General features: G+C 40.6%; 1 protein-coding gene across 3 annotated transcripts in view; it reads left to right on the top strand.

Annotated features, from left to right (window-relative positions):
* The window catches only part of NHS (NHS actin remodeling regulator), a 346,600-nt gene that overhangs the window by 323,439 nt on the left and 4,723 nt on the right, over positions 1–18,438 (top strand). Inside the window, exons 4-8 of one of the 3 annotated variants that reach the window (XM_025437614.3) lie at positions 6,468–6,530; positions 8,530–8,722; positions 11,375–11,506; positions 12,488–15,472; positions 15,980–16,106. In XM_025437614.3, the coding sequence (XP_025293399.1) occupies positions 6,468–6,530; positions 8,530–8,722; positions 11,375–11,506; positions 12,488–15,472; positions 15,980–16,106 (3,500 nt within the window). Of the gene's footprint in view, positions 1–6,467; positions 6,531–7,028; positions 7,333–8,529; positions 8,723–11,374; positions 11,507–12,487; positions 15,473–15,979; positions 16,107–18,438 lie in introns of those variants that run through there. The other 2 variants (XM_025437623.3, XM_025437620.3) reach the window with 2 other exon arrangements.

The following is an 18,438-nucleotide window of genomic DNA, read 5'->3' on the forward strand; positions in this document are numbered from 1 at the left end:
AGGTATGATTCCATTTATATGACACTTTCAAAAAGACAAAACCATAGTGACAGAGAACAGATTCTTGGTTGCCAGGGGCTAAGAGTGGGGGGGAGACTGTGACTCTAAAGGGATAGCATAAGAGACCTTTCTGAGGTCATGGAAATATTCTGAATCCTGACTGTGGGAGGGTTACATGAGTCTATGACTGTGATAACACTCATAAAGCTATACTAAAAAAAAGAATCAATTAAAAAGAGGGGGAAAGGGGGAAAATAAAGATGGAACATGCATGGCTTGTGCATGAGGTTTTATCTTTTTTTTATTTTTAAAGAATCTGCTGTGGTAAGGTCAAGTATGACCCTACCGAGCTCTTGCCACAGCCAGTTTGAGTTACAAGGGAAGAATGTCACTTGGAGTGAGAGCAAATATACAACATCTCTTTAGTTACTGCACACCTCAGAGCCCCCAGCTGAGGGCAAGGCAGGAGGGTGAGGGAAGAATCCTCCCTACCCCCCTGGGCCACTGTGAGTCCCACATTGGGATTTGGGTGAGGGTATTTGTGCTGTGTGCAGCAATTCAAAGCCTTCTTCCCTCCACTTCAAAGCCTGGCCTGCCTTTGCCCCACTCATGTCTTTTATTTGGTGCTAGCAACCTTTGAGGACTGATACTGAATGGCCCTTGGCAGTGACCCCACTAATTGGCAAAGCCAGCCACAGAGGATGAATAAGATACTCACTGGCATCAACATCACACTGACCGTGGTCCAGTGGGCCTTGTTTTGTGTTCTCCTTGACAGTCAGAGCAACTCCTGTGAATAAAGGACTGAGCAGCAGCAGGAAATGTTCTCCCTCCTGGCTTCCCTGGAGCCCTCTTTTCCATTCACATGGGAACTACCTTTCACACACACTTCAAAGTAGAATTTTGTTATGCTCAGCACATTTAAATTGCTTCATTAATAGAACACCATTAAACAAAGTGTTCCTGAATGTTAAAATACATAAAATCATTTTCCATTCCATCACCCTAAGAATTTTCCTTCAGTTCCAGCTGAGATCAAAAGGAGAGAGAGATTCTTGCTGGTTATATGCAGCCTTTCAGAAAGCCTTTCTTGGGGTAGAAACTGCACCATTGCCATTGTGTTCAAGTTCTGCTCACTAGGGGCCGATCTCATACCCAAGATGTCTCTCAGACTATCAACAGGATGGCATGCAAAAGTGAATGAGCACATACTGTTTTGTATTTGGCTTCTTTCACTCCACATACTTTTTTGAGGTCAATGTTGCATGTATCAATACCGTGTTCTTTTTTATTACCAGGTAATACTGCATTATATGTATATAGTAGTCTCTAATTTGTTTATCCATTCTGTTGTTGGTAGATATTTGAGATGTTTCTAGCTATGAGGGTTTTTTGGCGGCAGGGGAATTTTTATGAATAAAGTTGCTATAAATATTTTTGTACAAGGCTTTTTGTGGACATACTCATTCTTCTTATGTCCATATATCTAAGAGGGAACTATAGGGTAGACATATGTTTAGGTTTGTTAGATACTGCCAGTCTCTGAAGTGGCTATACAGTTTTACACTCATCCCATCAATTTATGAGAGTTCTAGTTGCTCTTCATGTTTGCCAACACTTGTTATTATTGATTTTAATTTTAGCCCCTCTAGTATATAGCAGTATGTGATTGTAGTTTTCATCTGAATTTTCCTGATGAGAAATGATGTTGAGGGCCTTTGCATATGCTTATTGGCCTTTTGTATATTTCCTTTTGCCAAATGCTTCTCAGGAGAATTGAGGAAGTGGTGGTGGTGGCAATATCTGTCAGGAAAGAGAAATAAAGGTATGATTTGGAAAAGCAGACTTATCAATGATAAGATGACTTTTCCCAGTCCTGAATATTTATGCATTTTGGTGTTTTAAATAGATAGTAATGTATAAAGTGGTTAAAAGAAGAACTTAGTAGGCGCTTATTCCCAAGTATCTCCCTCCTGGCCTACAACCGCTATCCACACTTCTGCCTCAGAGATGTGTTCCTTTGGGCTTATGACTCGGAGTTCTCAGCACATTAATGTGAATGCATATGTGGGCTTCCGCCAAGACTCACACTGGCTAGGAGCGCAGTGTGAAGCGTTTGGGCACTTGGGGGTGCTGCATTCAGGCCCTCGGGAAGCATGAGGACCCTGGCTGCCTGGGAGAGAGTGGTAAAAAAGGAAACACCAGGAAAGGGAAGAAAGGCTTAGGGCAGAGAAACCACAGGATGTACCCTAAACTTTTACTTATTTCATTCTGTTTTCCCACAGTTATTCACTTTGGTAAATCTTGGAGTTGAGGAGAGAGGAAAGGGAGGAGCACAAAATACATCAGAAATGTTATTAAACATGTTTGCAAGGGCACAATGCCAGCCAGTAGGAGACTCTGGGACAGTGTCATGGAATAAAAGTGCTATGTAATTGTAGCAGTAAGAGTGATATGTGAAGAAGGTATTACCAGATTCCTTTAAGCCTTCCAGAAAAATCAAGGCACTTCATGTTTATGTGCAACATATTCATACACTCCAGTAAAGAAAAATCTGAGGCAGACAAGGTCCCCTCCATCTCACAGATATGCCATAACCTGTGCAGAAATGTAGGAACCTGGTCTAAGGTCTACCCCAGGGTAGAATGAAATTAAGGTCCCAGATCACCTCACTAGTAACCCATGTGACTGGCAATGGACATCTTAGGATGCTAAGGTTTTATTCCTATTTTCAAGTATACCACAGCATCCATTCTCTAGTGAATATTTCTCATGTTTAAGACAGCATGATAGTAATGAATCAGCTCTGAAAGTCAGCTGCTATAAATGCCATGTGTTATCAGATCACAAACTAAAGCCAAATTTTCAAAACATTTCCTGCTGAAATACCCACAACACTTTAACAGATGTCTTTTGGAGAGTCTTGTAGCAAAATAAGCTCCCATCAGCATATAAAATAAAACCCAAAAGAAAGTAAAATGTGGAGGGATCATATTTTTCTTCTGGCAATAAGAGAAAGGTTGGGGAAAATCTTGAGATCTTTGGTGAAATGCTTCTTCATAGCCACAAAAGTGAAGAAATTAATGTCTGTTATTTCTTGTTCTGAACACTGACCGTAAGTGTATAACTCTAACTTTCATTGAAGCAGTTTCGTGGGAAGGTAGAGAAAGGATCTGAGAGTATAAATTATGGGGCCAGCAGGCACAGAAATGGGGTGAAAGTATCAAAGAATCATCTTTTGTCAGGGACAGGATGGGCAAGGCGAGTGGTGGCTGATTCTAAAATGGTGCATCTTGGAGTCTACAGCTTCTCGAAATCAGTGGTAGGAGGGCCAGAATGGGAACCTGGGAAAGGAAGGGGAAATTTTTATGTGTGTTCTTCTCCAACATTGTATTATGAAAAAAACCTGGAAGTACAGAAAAGTCAAAAGAACTGTACAGTGAACATGCATATACCCATGAGAGAGATATAGTTTTTCACGTGACAATTTGTTTCCATAGGGGGTTGACTGACTTTCAAAGAAATGCTCCTGAATGAATGAATGAGTGGTCTAAGAGGCTTCCCACACACCTATTCTGGGGAAGCCAAGGTTATTCACTGCTCCTCCTGCATGGAGTGGTAATTCCAAAAGCAGGAGGCCCTATGGGTCTGCTTATATTTTATCTATTGTTTTGGATGCTCCTTGCTCATGCTGTCTTGTCTCCTATTTGCCTTGTTATCTTTGACTTTGTGCTGGATGTTGTACTGAAAAATTTTATGTGGAGATAATTTGATACTATTTCTTTTGAGAGGATTTTTGTGTGCTTATGCCAGGCATATAGGGGGTGCTAGCTAGCAGCACAACAAAAAAATTTTTAAGCATTACCAAGGCAGTAGGAATACAGTTATGAACAAGAAATGGTTTCTGCCCTTACAAGTCTTACTAGGAACAAGCAATAGGATTCATTTGAACACAACCTTGAAAGGATAATTTAATTCAAACAAGTTTGATCAGCATGCAGCTTTTCCTCACCTTATCTACGCCCACTGGTTAAGGAATGGCATGCTGGGCCATGCAGATCAGATGCCCTGAGGTAGTGGTTCTCTTTCTGTTTTATTTGTTAGATAATTATAGAAAAAAATTGTATGAACTGATTACTGCATTCACCGTATAAAATCTAATCAGAAATAATCAGAACTATTTTACTTCCTTTGACCACTCAGGAACAAGAATGCTTTAAAACACTACTACACGTAAGCAGTTACTAATTTCATAGCAAAAATAAAACCAAAGTCCATTTCAATATTATAAGCTTAATTACTCTAAATCAACAGATCATCTATAGGAACTTGAATGCTTCTGTCGTGGTGGTAGAACCAAAGAGCAAAGTCCTTCCACACACAAGCTCTGGAGTACCTAGTTTCAGCCCTCACAAGCTGGAGGTTGGAGCTCCTATCAAAATAGTGGAGAGACAGATTAGCTGAGAAGGAATCTTCAGTGGAGTATAACCTACAGAGACCTTGACTTAATGATGGTGACCAAAACAGAACAGTTACTTGCTATCCTCAGTCATTTCCAAATGTTACCTCATGCTTACTTAATGGCATGGAGGGGTTTCCCAAACTGATGAAACATAAAAACCACTCCTCATCCCTCACTCCTGGAAAAAATACTCAACAGGAGAGCTGACTTAGTAGATTAAAGACAAACTACCAAAATTAATATATTAATATTAATGTCATTAATATGTTTTATGCCCTGCAGTTCTCTGTTGTGTAATTTTTTAAATCCTTTCATGAGACACCAGAGCCTGTGGTTTCTTGGAAATAGGTTCCTGTACCATGCAGGCTTTGTTTTCAAGCTCCCTTTTCCTACTTCCATGAGTTTGCTCTCTGTTTTGCATACCCCAGTGTCTTACTTGAGACCTGCACATCACTATCTGTGACTGATTCTTAGGAGAGGGCCAGGTTAATGTCTGAACTCAGGCCAAATTCAGCACATCTGTCAAAGTGAACATTTTCAGTGAGGGAGCCACAGACCCAACAAAATCATTTGTCCTAAATAACATCTAGATCAAAGTTAACTGGGCCTGAGGAGATGGCATTTGCTTTGCTTAAAAATTAATGAGCAACCCTGTCACTTAAAATTTAGAAACTTAAAATAGAATTAGACCCTGGGTGTTCCACCTCCAAAACAGATGTCTGCCATAGGCTTAGGAATAATTAGAACTGGAATACATTAATGCTGAGCCTCTGATGGAACCAAATGTTGCTTGTGGTTTCCTCTGTTTGTTTTCACTTACTTGCACTAAGATGGCTAGTAGCCTTGAATCCTGTGGTGTCTGCTTCCTCCTGATATCTTGAGCACAGTTTTACTTTTTTGGGGTTTCCCATCACTATTAAAACACACGAGGCTCATATCATTCAAGTGCACCAATAATTTGTTGAGCTCCTACAATGAGGAGGCATTTTGCTGGCATCATGGAAGACTGAAGAGAAAATCAAATATGGCTCCTGACTCCTAAGAACTCATAACCTAACAGGAGAAATAGACACATCCAGGAATAATTCAGGTTATGTTAAAGCAATGCCATATGGAAAGTGCCATAACAGAGGCCCAACTGAATCCAAAGGTGACATGGTGTAGGGTTTAAAAATGTCAACGTCCTCAGTAGATCCTGAAAAAGGGTTACCTGATTATTCTCCAAACAGGACTGGCAAACTGAAGGTGCAGGGCCTCCTACTCAAAAAAGCATGGTGTCCTTCTGAGTGCAGGGCCCTGTCACACGCCCTTGAACTCAGACCTGTCTTCAAATACAGTCTATGAATATGAGGAAGAGGCAAAATTTAAGCAGCCTGGACGAAGAAAGTACACCCAGCGAATTTTCTTCCAAGTAGTTCACAGGAAAATAAACTCACTCTAAGGAGAGAGAAGAATTCAGTCTTTCCCAAATTGACAAATGGGACTGGGATCAAAAGGAAAGTTTTCATTTGCAAAGACAATGTCACAGATATGGGACAGCTACAGTAAGGGTAGCAATAATAGTAGCAGTATCAGGAGTAGTAGCTGACACTAATTTGCAGAGCTTATTAAGTGCCACCATTCTTTTTAGTCTATTCTGGTGACTTACGCATTTAATCCTCAAAACAGCCCTGGAGGGTAGATGGATGCTTTTATTTCCCTATTTTACAGATGAGGAAACTGAGCTTAGAAAGGTTGAGGAATTGTCCCTGGTCACACAGCCGATAAGTGATAGAATCAGGATTTGAACTCAGACAGTCTAGCCCCAAAGTCTGTGCTCTTAACCACTATTTATGTTATTTCTCGTAAAATTAGGATGTATATGGAAGGAAGGAAGGAGGGAGTCATCCCAGTATATTCATTCATTAATATTTTAGATTTGGCTTAACCAGGGTGTACTGTGTGTTGTGTGCATGTTTTTAATTTTTCCTTTTTTTTTTTTTTTTTTTGCATTTCATCTTCATAGTTTAACAGCACCCGTTCGCCCTCCCCCACTGAGTGTTGCCACATGACCCCATGGAGTAGAAAGGTACTGGTTCTGACACATTCCATCACAGCCCTTTCCCATTCTCTCCAGACACTTTCTTCTCTCTTTTAACTATGGTTAACTCTGTTGTTCCTAACTAACAGGTATTCTTTTAAATCCACTTCAAGAGTGTTACTTTCCTAACTTGAATTAAATAAAATATGATTTAGACAGCTGTGTCATTGGCTTTCTTTCCCACTTACTTTCCCTCTGTAAATTACAATCAAGGCTCTGTTCAAGATGGGCATCACCTAATGCCACTCTTGGACCCTATAGTTCAAAGGAAAGAAATTCCAACTTGCCCTATATTTATCAGAACTGTAAAGGTTCAGCTTCTCAAATCAAAAAAGAGAACAGGACAAAAGGGTTCTCTAGCAGCCAGTTGTCCCTGTCGCCATTAAATAAAACATGCTTTTATTTAATGCTGGTCAGAGCCTGTAGTCAGGTCACTATTCTTTCTTTGTTTCCCAGTCCATTGTTATTCAAGGAAGGAATCGCCTACAAAATGTGGCCTCTGGTGGTGGGGGTTTCTCTTCAGGCTCTTGCTCTTTCTCCCTCTTTTTCTGTCTCTCTTTTTGCATGCACCAAACTTTTTTTTTCTTTTTGGAAGTTACCTAGGAAACAAAGTCTTTTGTGCTCCAACTTTATTTGAGCTATTCGCTTCGCTGGGAATCTGCACAAAAGCCGAAGAGAGAAAGAAGGTTGCAATGTTTTACTAAAATGTTCATGGCGAACACATTTTTCTCAAGGGGGGGATCATATCCTGTTGGGTGTGTTGGGGGGCTTTGCAGATACCTCTGACAAGGTAAGCAAATGCTGGGGGGTGGTGGTTAACTTAAGCAAGTGGCTCTGGAATCTTCTCTTTAAGAGACCTGAGAACAGTTTGACAATATGTGAAATCCTGAGTCAGCAGGGCATGATGCTTCCAAATGTGGAGATGAGAAATTTTTCTTTTCATGACTTTAGGACAGAATATTATTAAAATTTAACTGGAATAAGATGAAAAAATATTTATTGTATACAAACACTCACCTTCCTTCAAATTATGGAAAGAAAGAAAACTAGGGTCAGTGGTGAAAACTGGGTCTTTTAATAATCTGGTTTAGAAACCCAACCCTGAAATCAAAATTGGAATGGAGCCTTTTTAATAATCTGGGTTAGGAGCCTAGCCCTGAAATAAAAGGTAGACAATATTAATATCTACCAAGGGCTTGGATGGAGAATTTTCATACAGAATGTCATACAGAAGTCAAAGCCTCTAACAACACAGCTAGAAGAAAAGCTTCACACTACAAAGCTGAAAGAAACTAAGGCCCTTTAACTCTTCCGAATTTGAAAAAGAAACTCACTTGAAGCTTTCTCCCCGTTATCTGCTTTTGTATTTTCCACTTATAATAAATGGGAGAAGAGGGCTGCTTTTCCATGCACACATACAGTGTTGATGAAACTGAATTTTTTAAATGTTATTCACAAATGCCATAGTCATGCAGTAAAAATAACTCCTTATAAATTAATCCAGCCTCTCAGATTAGAGAATTTGTCCTTCAGATGATGTGTTCTGGAATGTCTCTTGAACTCCAGGTTTTCTGGCACATTTTCTGAATCCTTCATAGGCATCTAAATCATCTTCTCCCTTTGATCCTAGTCATCTAGAGCTCTCTAGACTTTCATTAGGAATATATGGCAAGATAGATATCCAGAATCTACCTGTCACTGGATTAGAGACTAAGATTTTCCTTCAGTTTGAAGTTTGGGGATTTATGGCTACCTTGTCTCTCATCTTAATTCCACTTGACCTGAAAAGCATGTTTATTTAGTCCATTTTTTTCTTTTGTGTTGCTTGGCTATTGAAATTACAACTTTCAATTAGTTGTGCTTACTAACTATTTCCTTTGACTTAAAAACTTATTTATGCTCTCACTGTTCTTAACTGTGAAATTCCTTAACATGTGCACTCCCATATAAACCATGATGGCTAAGTCTGAATGTACTTCATTTGCAGTCCCATCCCCCGGAGGATGAAGATACAGATGTCATGTTAGGGCAGAGGCCGAAAAACCCAGTACACAATATCCCTTCAACACTGGACAAGCAGACCAACTGGAGCAAAGCACTGCCTCTCCCAACACCAGAGGAGAAAATGAAACAAGATGCCCAAGTGATTTCTTCTTGCATTATTCCCATCAATGTCACTGGTACCGTTCTGTTCTTTTCCTAGGGGCAGTCGGGTCATAATATTCTGTGTTCAATATGTTCAAAACCTGTGCTGCTGGGCGTACCAGTTAAGAATACCGCTTTGTAAACAACCAATACCTTTTTCATCAAAATACAACTCAGAAGATGTTCAATATGCTTTTGTCAGGTTTTGAACATCCATTTGCATATGTTCTGCTGGGCCGCTTGTTATGTAAATGATGGACAGTTTCTTTTTGAAAAAAGTCACCAAATAGCTCTTTGGTCATAGCTGACTGAAATAATGGAGAAAGCAGCAGTGATTAGTCTTATGATAATGATGCATGGCACAGCAAGAAAGAAAACAGCAAACCCCAGGTCTCTCAAACTGCAAGTAAAGATCCTGTAGACCAACTATAAAATCTGTTTTCAGTCTTCCTTGGATGAAGGTAGGCTCGTTTAAAAGATCCTTTAGACTTCTGCATTGATTTTGGTGATTTCTGACCTAAAAATATACAGATTCAAAGATGAAGGCTGAACTCTCTATTAATCCAGCTAGCCTGCCTTAACATTCCTCTCTGCTTTCCTTTTCTTGTGTATTGAGAGTTTGAATATTAGTCTAGGTTGAATGCAAGCCTGTCCAGACTATTCTTGAGAAGTTTATCTGTAGCGATTGTAAATCCCAGGATAGGATCTGGTAATCTTAGCTGTAAGTGAAATAATGTTAAGAAATATTCTCACTTTCAAAGATAGACATAAAAGGATCTATCCATTGGGCTTTCTTTAAACATATCTGATAGTTATATTTTAACTTAATTGTGTATTGAAAATTTCACAGTGGCTATGATATTACTGACTTTTATCCCGGTGCCATGTGACTAAAGATTGCATGCTGCTTGAGATGCATTATGGACGTAGCTATTATTAATCCCACTCAGATGTTTCTCACATAAAGTGGGGAGCAAATGATGACTAGATATCGGGGATAGATATTATTTCCTTCCTGAAAAACAGGAATTCTGGTTGATCCATTGGTTATGAGCTAGGAGAAAGTTTCCTAATGACCTACTCAACTTGCAGGATAAATTATTCCAAGGATATGTACTTTATCTGATCTCCATAATCTAAATGGGCTGGGTTAGGTAGATGTCAAAATGTGCCATTTTGGCATCCTCTTAAACTAACTTTCCCTTCTGGGAACATTTGATTATAAGCAGCACCTGCTTTCTTCATAGCACTGTAAGTAAATCTTGTTTTCAAATTTAGTTCTTTGATTATGGGTCTTGTGATTCAGGAAAAGGGAAGATCTTTCTTTCTGCTTTATTTCAGGAACTCTCAGACTAAAGCCTAGATTATATGTTGATTTCAAGAGCTTTAATGAGAAAGCTGCTAATTATGTCCATATAACATAAAATGTATCTGTGTGCCATGTGTTCTGTAATTATTATGAGTAGAATGAAAGATCTTAATTTTTGGTTGGAGCTAAGAAAAGAAAATTCCATTAGTACGAATTCTCCAATAATATTGTAATTACTCATCATGTGATATCTCACAGATTTTTTCAGAGTTCTAGAAACCGTTGTCACTGTGATGCTAAGCAGAACTCAAATTGCTTCATTTTATAGCTGAGCTGAGGTTTAACACGCCATCCTGCTCTTTGCTTAACAATCAGGATAAATGATGAGGCAACCCAATTCCAATGTACTTTTGGCATGATGACTGTCGGAGGCAAAGCCCACTCTGAAAAATCCATGGCACATGCCTATGCCAGACAGGAGTGTGAATTCCTTACCTCCTTCCTCACCACTCTAGTTTTGATAAGACTGCATTGCATGTAGTATATCAATAATGTGATTATGGAGAGAGAAACAAACAAGCATCAAGGTTTGGTCCCTGTATTTATAAAAGCAAACAGACACTCATTGTAAAGACTGAGAATTCCAGCTTCATTTATAGCTGATAGAGAAAGTAGATCCACTTAAATACAGAACTGGGGACTGCATTGTGTTTTTATTTCATATTGATACCACATTGGTGCCAAACCAAAAAGTGTCCAACTGAGTCAGTAGAAAAAAGTAGAAAGTTATGTGATGATTTAAAAACAAATCTCTAGGCTACTTACTCCTCACAGAAGTGTGTGAGTACATGTATGTGTGTTTGTATGTGTGTGTGTTGTGTGTAGGGTTGGGGTGTAGTGAGCAGAGAGAAAAAAAACTCACAAAGATGCTTTTAATGAAAAAATGGGTCAGGATATGTTAGCTGAACTAATTCAGGTTAACTTTTTGGCTCTGGATCTACTATGTAAAGTCAGCTTCAGAGAGCCCAGAAATAGACCAGTAAATAGTAGTAACTAAAGGTTGTAAGTCCTTCAGGAGCTGTTTCTGTATGAGCGTGATTCTTTGATGTTATTTTTCTCTCTTCTTTCTTTTGATTTTCCTCCTTTGCTTGTTACTCTTGGCAGTGCAAGCTGTTGCGCAGAGCTGCATTTAGAAGTAAAGCTTAATGTACTGCAGAGTAATTTAAATAACAGCTGAATAAGGGCTCTCTTATATTTATTCACGGGCTTAATCCAAACTCTTCCTTGACTTCCAATCAATAAATATCACTGTGTTCCAAGCAAATGAAAATTTGTTTGCCATTTCTAAAGGCTAATGAGACCTATTTGTGGGTTGCAGGAGTTGGTTTTGACAGAGAGGCTAGTATACGCTGCTCTCTTGTTCATTCACAATCCGTACTACAGCGGAGACGAAAACTGAGGAGGAGGAAAACCATCTCGGGTATCCCCAGAAGAGTCCAACAAGAAATAGGTGTGGTATAAAACTGTTATAGTTAACATTCTTTTGGGTGCCAATTAGAAGGAGATGAAATGGAAGCCGGCCTTTTAATCAGCTTCTTTAAAAATAGTGTTGTAACTTGTAAAGGTTTTGAAATAGTGTGTACTTGTTTTGTGCTCAGCAAGCCGGGTGGCATGACTTTCTGAAATTTCTGTTCTTGACTGTGAAGATTTAACCTTACGGATTTAGGTATTCATGTTCAGGTCTTATGGCTGAAATGTACTATTTTGGTAGGTTTTTTTTTAAGTTTTATTAAGATGGAAATAATGAATAAAAAGTAACAAGAATCAATGAAAGATTACTTTTAGAAAATTATATGTTTATTTGAAGAGAGATATACTTTTATGGCATTAGTTATTTTAAAAAGGTAAATTTCAAGCATATTCAATTAAATATTGAATACTGATAACATGTCACTCTTTATGACTTTTTTCCTTTTTTTTCTGTTCCATGTGTTTAGGATCTCTTCCTATGTTTTATTATTATTATCATCATTATTATTGTAGCATCTCTTTTACTACCTATAATGAATTGTAAGAGTTTTATTTTGCTGGGCATGTATTACAAAATGAAAAAAATAGTGGTCAGAAAGACAAAATGGACTTTAGTTGAAAAAATAGTAGTCACTTATTGGGGCAAAGTAATTTGATAGTGAAGAGAGAGAATTCGCAAAAGACCTAAAAACATTTTCTCTTAGTACACACACACAGACACACACACACTCTAGCATGTATGTGTGTGTGTGTCTGTCTGTATGTAGATACAGAGAGCGACAGACAGGCAAAGGGATAGATTCCCCAGAGCATTTTAACTTTCTCCTAATTTTATATGCTGATTTTTTTTCTCAAAGAGAAAGATCCAACATGCCAGCACCCAGATTTGTGGACATCTCTTAGAATGTCTGTTAGTCTGCTGATGTATAAAATATCTCACTATGCTTTCCATGTGCCCTAGATTCTGATGAATCCCCTGTGGCCAGGGAAAGGAATGTGATTGTGCACACAAATCCAGACCCTTCCAACACTGTCAATAGGAGGTCTGGAACCAGGGACTCAGAGTGCCAAACCGAAGATATCCTGATTGCTGCTCCATCCAGAAGGAGAATCAGAGCTCAAAGGGGTCAAAGCATAGCAGCTTCCCTTTCTCATTCTGCTGGCAACATCTCTGCATTGGCTGACAAAGGTGACACCATGTTTACAACTGCAGTGAGCAGCCGTACAAGATCTCGGAGCCTTCCCCGGGAGGGCAACAGAAGTGGGGATGCTGAGCCCAAAGTTGGTGTTAAACCCGCAGCATATGAAGAGGGGGAGCCTTTCATGGGCGACCAAGAAAGAACCCCTAATGATTGCAGTGAGGCCCCCAGCAGCCCAAGTGCACAGGAACACCAGCCTGCTTTGGGTCTGGCTTGTTCTCAACATCTTCACAGCCCCCAGCACAAGTTAAATGAGAGAGGGAGGTCACGTCTGTCCCGAATGGCTGCTGACTCTGGCAGTTGTGACATCTCCTCCAACTCAGACACCTTTGGGAGCCCCATCCACTGCATCTCCACGGCAGGTGTCCTCCTCAGCAGCCACATGGACCAGAAAGATGACCATCAGTCATCCAGTGGCAACTGGAGTGGGAGCAGCTCCACATGCCCCTCACAGACCTCAGAGACAATCCCTCCTGCAGCTTCTCCTCCCCTCACTGGCTCTTCACACTGTGACTCAGAGTTGTCACTAAACACAGCCCCTCATGCTAATGAGGATGCCAATGTCTTCGTGACAGAGCAGTACAATGACCACTTGGATAAAGTGAGAGGCCACCGGGCAAACTCTTTTACCTCCACTGTGGCGGATCTGCTGGATGACCCCAACAATAGCAACACCAGTGACAGTGAGTGGAATTACCTACACCACCATCACGATGCCTCCTGCCGCCAGGATTTTAGTCCTGAGCGCCCTAAGGCAGACAGCCTGGGCTGCCCGAGCTTCACAAGCATGGCCACTTACGACAGCTTTCTGGAAAAGTCTCCATCAGACAAAGCAGACACTAGCTCTCACTTTTCAGTGGACACAGAAGGATACTACACTTCCATGCACTTTGACTGTGGTCTTAAAGGTAATAAGAGCTATGTGTGTCACTATGCAGCCCTGGGCCCAGAGAATAGCCAGGGCATTGGGGTTCCTCCGACTCTTCCGGACTGTACCTGGCAGGACTACTTAGACCACAGGAGGCAGGGGAGACCAAGCATCTCTTTCAGGAAACCAAAGGCAAAGCCGACCCCACCTAAACGTAGCTCATCTTTGAGGAAGTCCGATGGAAATGCAGACATTTCTGAGAAGAAAGAACCAAAGATAAGCAGTGGCCAGCTCCTGCCTCACAGTTCCAGGGAAATGAAGCTGCCTCTTGATTTCTCCAACACGCCTTCTCTAATGGAAAATGCCAACCTTGCCATCAAGCAAGAGTCTTCTTGGATGAACCAGAGTGAACATGGTATCAAGGAACCTCAGTTAGACACTTCAGATATTCCGCCATTCAAAGATGAAGGTGCTGAATCGACTCACTATGCAGATCTCTGGCTTCTAAATGACTTGAAAACAAATGATCCTTACAGATCTTTATCCAATTCAAGCACTGCTACGGGTACCACAGTTATTGAATGCATCAAGTCTCCAGAGAGCTCTGAATCCCAAACATCCCAGTCAGAATCAAGAGCCACCACCCCATCCCTTCCTTCTGTTGACAATGAGTTTAAACTGGCTTCACCAGAAAAGCTGGCAGGCTTGGCATCTCCATCAAGTGGCTACTCGAGCCAGTCTGAAACACCGACCTCCTCTTTCCCTACAGCTTTCTTTTCTGGCCCACTGTCTCCTGGAGGTAGCAAAAGAAAACCGAAAGTTCCAGAAAGAAAATCCTCACTACAGCAGCCCTCTTTAAAAGATGGAGCTCTATCACTGAGTAAAGACCTTGAACTTCCAATTATACCTCCTACCCATCTTGACCTAAGTGCTCTTCATAGTGTCTTGAATAAACCATTCCATCACCGTCACCCATTGCATGTTTTTACTCATAGTAAACAGAACCCAGTAGGAGAAACACTGCGGTCAAATCCTCCACCATCCCTTGCAATCACACCAACGGTCCTGAAATCTGTTAACCTGAGGTCCATCAGTAAATCTGAAGAAGTTAAGCCAAAAGAGGGCAACAATACAGATCTCCCCTACTTGGAGGACAACACTCTCACAATGGCTGCCCTGTCTCCAGGTAAGATTAAGCCACACATGGCTAAGAAATCAGTATCACGTCAGTATTCCACTGAAGACACCATACTGTCCTTTTTAGACTCCTCTGCAGTTGAGATGGGACCAGATAAACTACAGTTAGAGAAAAAACGTACTTTTGATGTAAAGAATCATTGTGACCCAGAAACAGCAACAACCTCAGCTGGTAGCAATCTTCTAGATTCAAGTGTGACAAAAGACCAAATACAAATGGAAAGTGAGCCTATTCCAGAAAACACACCAAGTAAAAATTGTGACTTTCCCACAGAAGGATTTCAGATGGTCTCTGTTGCCCACCCAAATGATTTGGATGGTAAAGTATTACAATATGGAGGTGGTCCAGATGGAGCCGTTGCACAACTGCAGAAGCCATCCTCTGCAGATTGGGAGGGAGCCGCACACCCTGAGTCTGTGGATGTGCTCACAGCTCAGTCAAACTCGCCAACCAGACCCACAGACATAAGCAGTCAACTTAAGCATCAACTTGGGATGAGCCGCCACCATGACAAAGTGCCTGGGAATATCAGCTATGAAGCAGAGCTATCAAGTGCAAATTCATGCCCTGAAAAATGTTCCGAGCAAGAAAATATCGCTTCAGGTATTTCAGCCCAAAGTGCCTCTGATAACAGCGGAGCAGAGGAGACCCAAGGAAGTGTGGACGAGGTTTCACTGAAAGGTCAGTTGTTGATGCCTTTGTCACCATGGAAGTGTGTCTCCTGGCACGTCATTATGTTTTTTATTTTTTTTTTCTTTCCTGTGTTCCCTCTAATACAGTACAGCCCTGGGTGTTGGTTTCCCTCCACTTTTTTTTTAAGATTTTTATTTATTTATGAGAGAGAGAGAGAGAGAGAGAGAGAGAGAGCGCTGCAGATACACAGGCAGAGGGAGAAGCAGGCTCCACGCAGGGAGCCCGATGTGGGACTCATCCCGGGACTCCAGGATCACGCCCCGAGCTGAAGGCAGGTGCTCAACTGCTGAGCTACCCAGGCATCCCTCCCTCCACTTTTTTTATTAAAACAATTGAGAGAAGAGTTTTTGTTAGTGAGAGACTGAGCTGCGACAGATAATCTCTCTTTTTGAAAACAGCAGTAAGGTAACTGTTGTTTGTTGATTCCTTAAGCCAGGGAAACAAGCAGCATGCTTGGTAACTTCTTCCTAAAGATGCTTTTGTTCTTCATTTAAGAATCGTCACCGAGTGATGACTCTATGATTTCGCCACTTAGTGAAGACTCTCAGGCTGAAGCAGAAGGTGTGTTTGTGTCTCCAAACAAACCTCGTACAACTGAAGATTTGTTTGCAGTCATTCACAGGTGAGGCAATTAATACCAAAAATTTTGCTTCTTTCAGTACATCTCATCAAATGCAAACATGGGAAAGCCTGTGTATTTGTGATACATTCAGCAAGAAAGCAAAGAAAGATTAGTTTTCCACATTAAACTGATAGTCTTATATTTCTTTTGGGGAACTTGAGCCTTTATATGTAGCTCAACCTCACTTGAAAGACTTCCTTAAGAACTGAATGGAGAGGTTTTTTCCCATAGGAAAGACATCCTGGAACAAGTTTTCATTTGAAAACAATATGTGGTCAAGTAAGTTAGAATAAAAGCTCAAACTCTGCTATAATCTGTGACTGAAATAATTTCTTGAACCAAAAAAAAAATGCTCATAGCTATAATCCTACACTAGCAGAGATGCAAGCTGATTCACTAAACAGTCAGAGCCCAAGTTTGAGACAAGACAGTGTATAAACCTGCGCATATCATAGCTCATAACTAATCACTGATCCTTTTACTTTTCTCTTCCTAAAACTTAAACTTCTTTTTTAAAAGATTTTATTTATTAGAGAGAGAGAGAGAGAGAGAAGCACAAGTGGAGCAGCAGAAGGAGAGGGAGAAGCAGGCTCCCTGCTGAGCAGGGAGCCCAATGCGGGGCTCCATCCCAGGACCCCAGGATCATGACCTGAGCCAAAGGAGGATGCTTAACTGACTGAAGCACCCAGGCTCCCCAAAAACTTAAACTTCTTCAATAACATTGGCCCTGCTCTAAAATTAATGTTCCAAATCCCACAAACAGAAGATGTCCCCTGGGCTGTTTTTCTAGGACATTGTTATGTCCAGGCTGCCCATTCACATTCTCTCACCTGCCCTCTGTGCCCTGTGATCAAGGGCCATGTTTGCAAGAATATATACTCCTTACAATTTGTGACTGATGAACAGAGCAGGAACTCGTACTTGGCAACCAAACCCATATTAGACTGAGCTATCCAATCCCACTGTGCCAGCTCCTATCACAACCACGACTACCTTCTTCCACTAGGCCTTGGTGACCTACATGGGACACCCAAAGGACACAACTTGGAAACTGCCTTTTCTACCTTATGAAGTCGCACTTCTTGAAGCAAGTTTTTTGCAAGAAGCTTGTCATTTTTCCTGGAAATTCTACTTTTTAAAAACCATTTATTTAGTTATTTATTTGAGAGAAAAAGAGAGAGAGAGCATGAGATGGGGGAGGGGCAGAGGGAGAGGAAGAAGCAGACTCCCTGCTGAGCAGGGAGCCTGATACAGGGCTCAATTCTAGGACCCCGGGGTCATGAAGGCAGATACTTAACCTACTGAGCCACCCAGGTGACCCTGGAATTCTACCTTCAAAGAGAACTTGCAAAAAAATAAAATAAAATAAAGAGAACTTGCATTTTCTGTTGATGTAGTTTTCTCATAAAGAAGGAGCACAGCTATTCAACAGCTTTTTTAAAAGGAGTCCATCAGAACCACTTTCTGTGTGTATATACCTTAGCAGGCACACCTTACCACTCGGAAAGTAAAGAATCATTAGTCTATTTTTTCTTTGCTCCATGTGTAGTCTAAGATCTGATTATATTTCCCTTACCCCACTTTATCTTACAACAAGTCACTAAAATGCTATATATGTTAAAAAGCCAACTTCTTACCCCAAAGGACCAAATGTTAGTATCTGGAATAGTGAACAGAACATAAGTAGTGGAGTCAGAAACATCTGGAATTGAATCTCAGTGCTGCCACTTCTTATCCAGTCTTGTCAGTTAAAACTTCTCCACCTATTCCCTGACTGTTAGTGAAGATACCTATAGCTCACATATTCAATTTTGATGCAAAAATAACATTTTAGTGTCTAGAATATGATAGATGCTAAAAGCAAATGTTAGTTTGAAATTCTTACCGTATTGGAGTGCCAGACACTGGCATATGCAAGATAACAACCACAAAGGTTTCAGTGAATCAAAATGAGGCTGCTCTCCAACTGCAAAGCTGACATTTTCTCTACCCTATGGATTTTTAGGTTGGTAAAAGAGCACATTGCCAATATTTATCAATGTACTGAATCATGCTAAAGATTCATTACATTCACACCTATTTACTTATCAAAAGAAATAATATGATGACGGATGCCTATGTTTGGTAGATTTACCTAACTTGGTAATCTTAGATTTGCATTTGTGTAGGATTTATTTATGTGCTACACAGTGACAAGAATGACCTTGTTTTCTTTCTTTTTTTGTGGATGACACCTGATTTTATTTTTTTTTTAACCTTGTTTTCTTGAGTTTGCAGTGCATAGAGCTTTAAGAGCTCCAGAGGTAGCCTAGGTTTTTAGCTTCTCACAGAA

Source organism: Canis lupus, chromosome X (assembly GCF_003254725.2).
Source record: "Canis lupus dingo isolate Sandy chromosome X, ASM325472v2, whole genome shotgun sequence".
Lineage (NCBI taxonomy): Eukaryota > Metazoa > Chordata > Mammalia > Carnivora > Canidae > Canis > Canis lupus.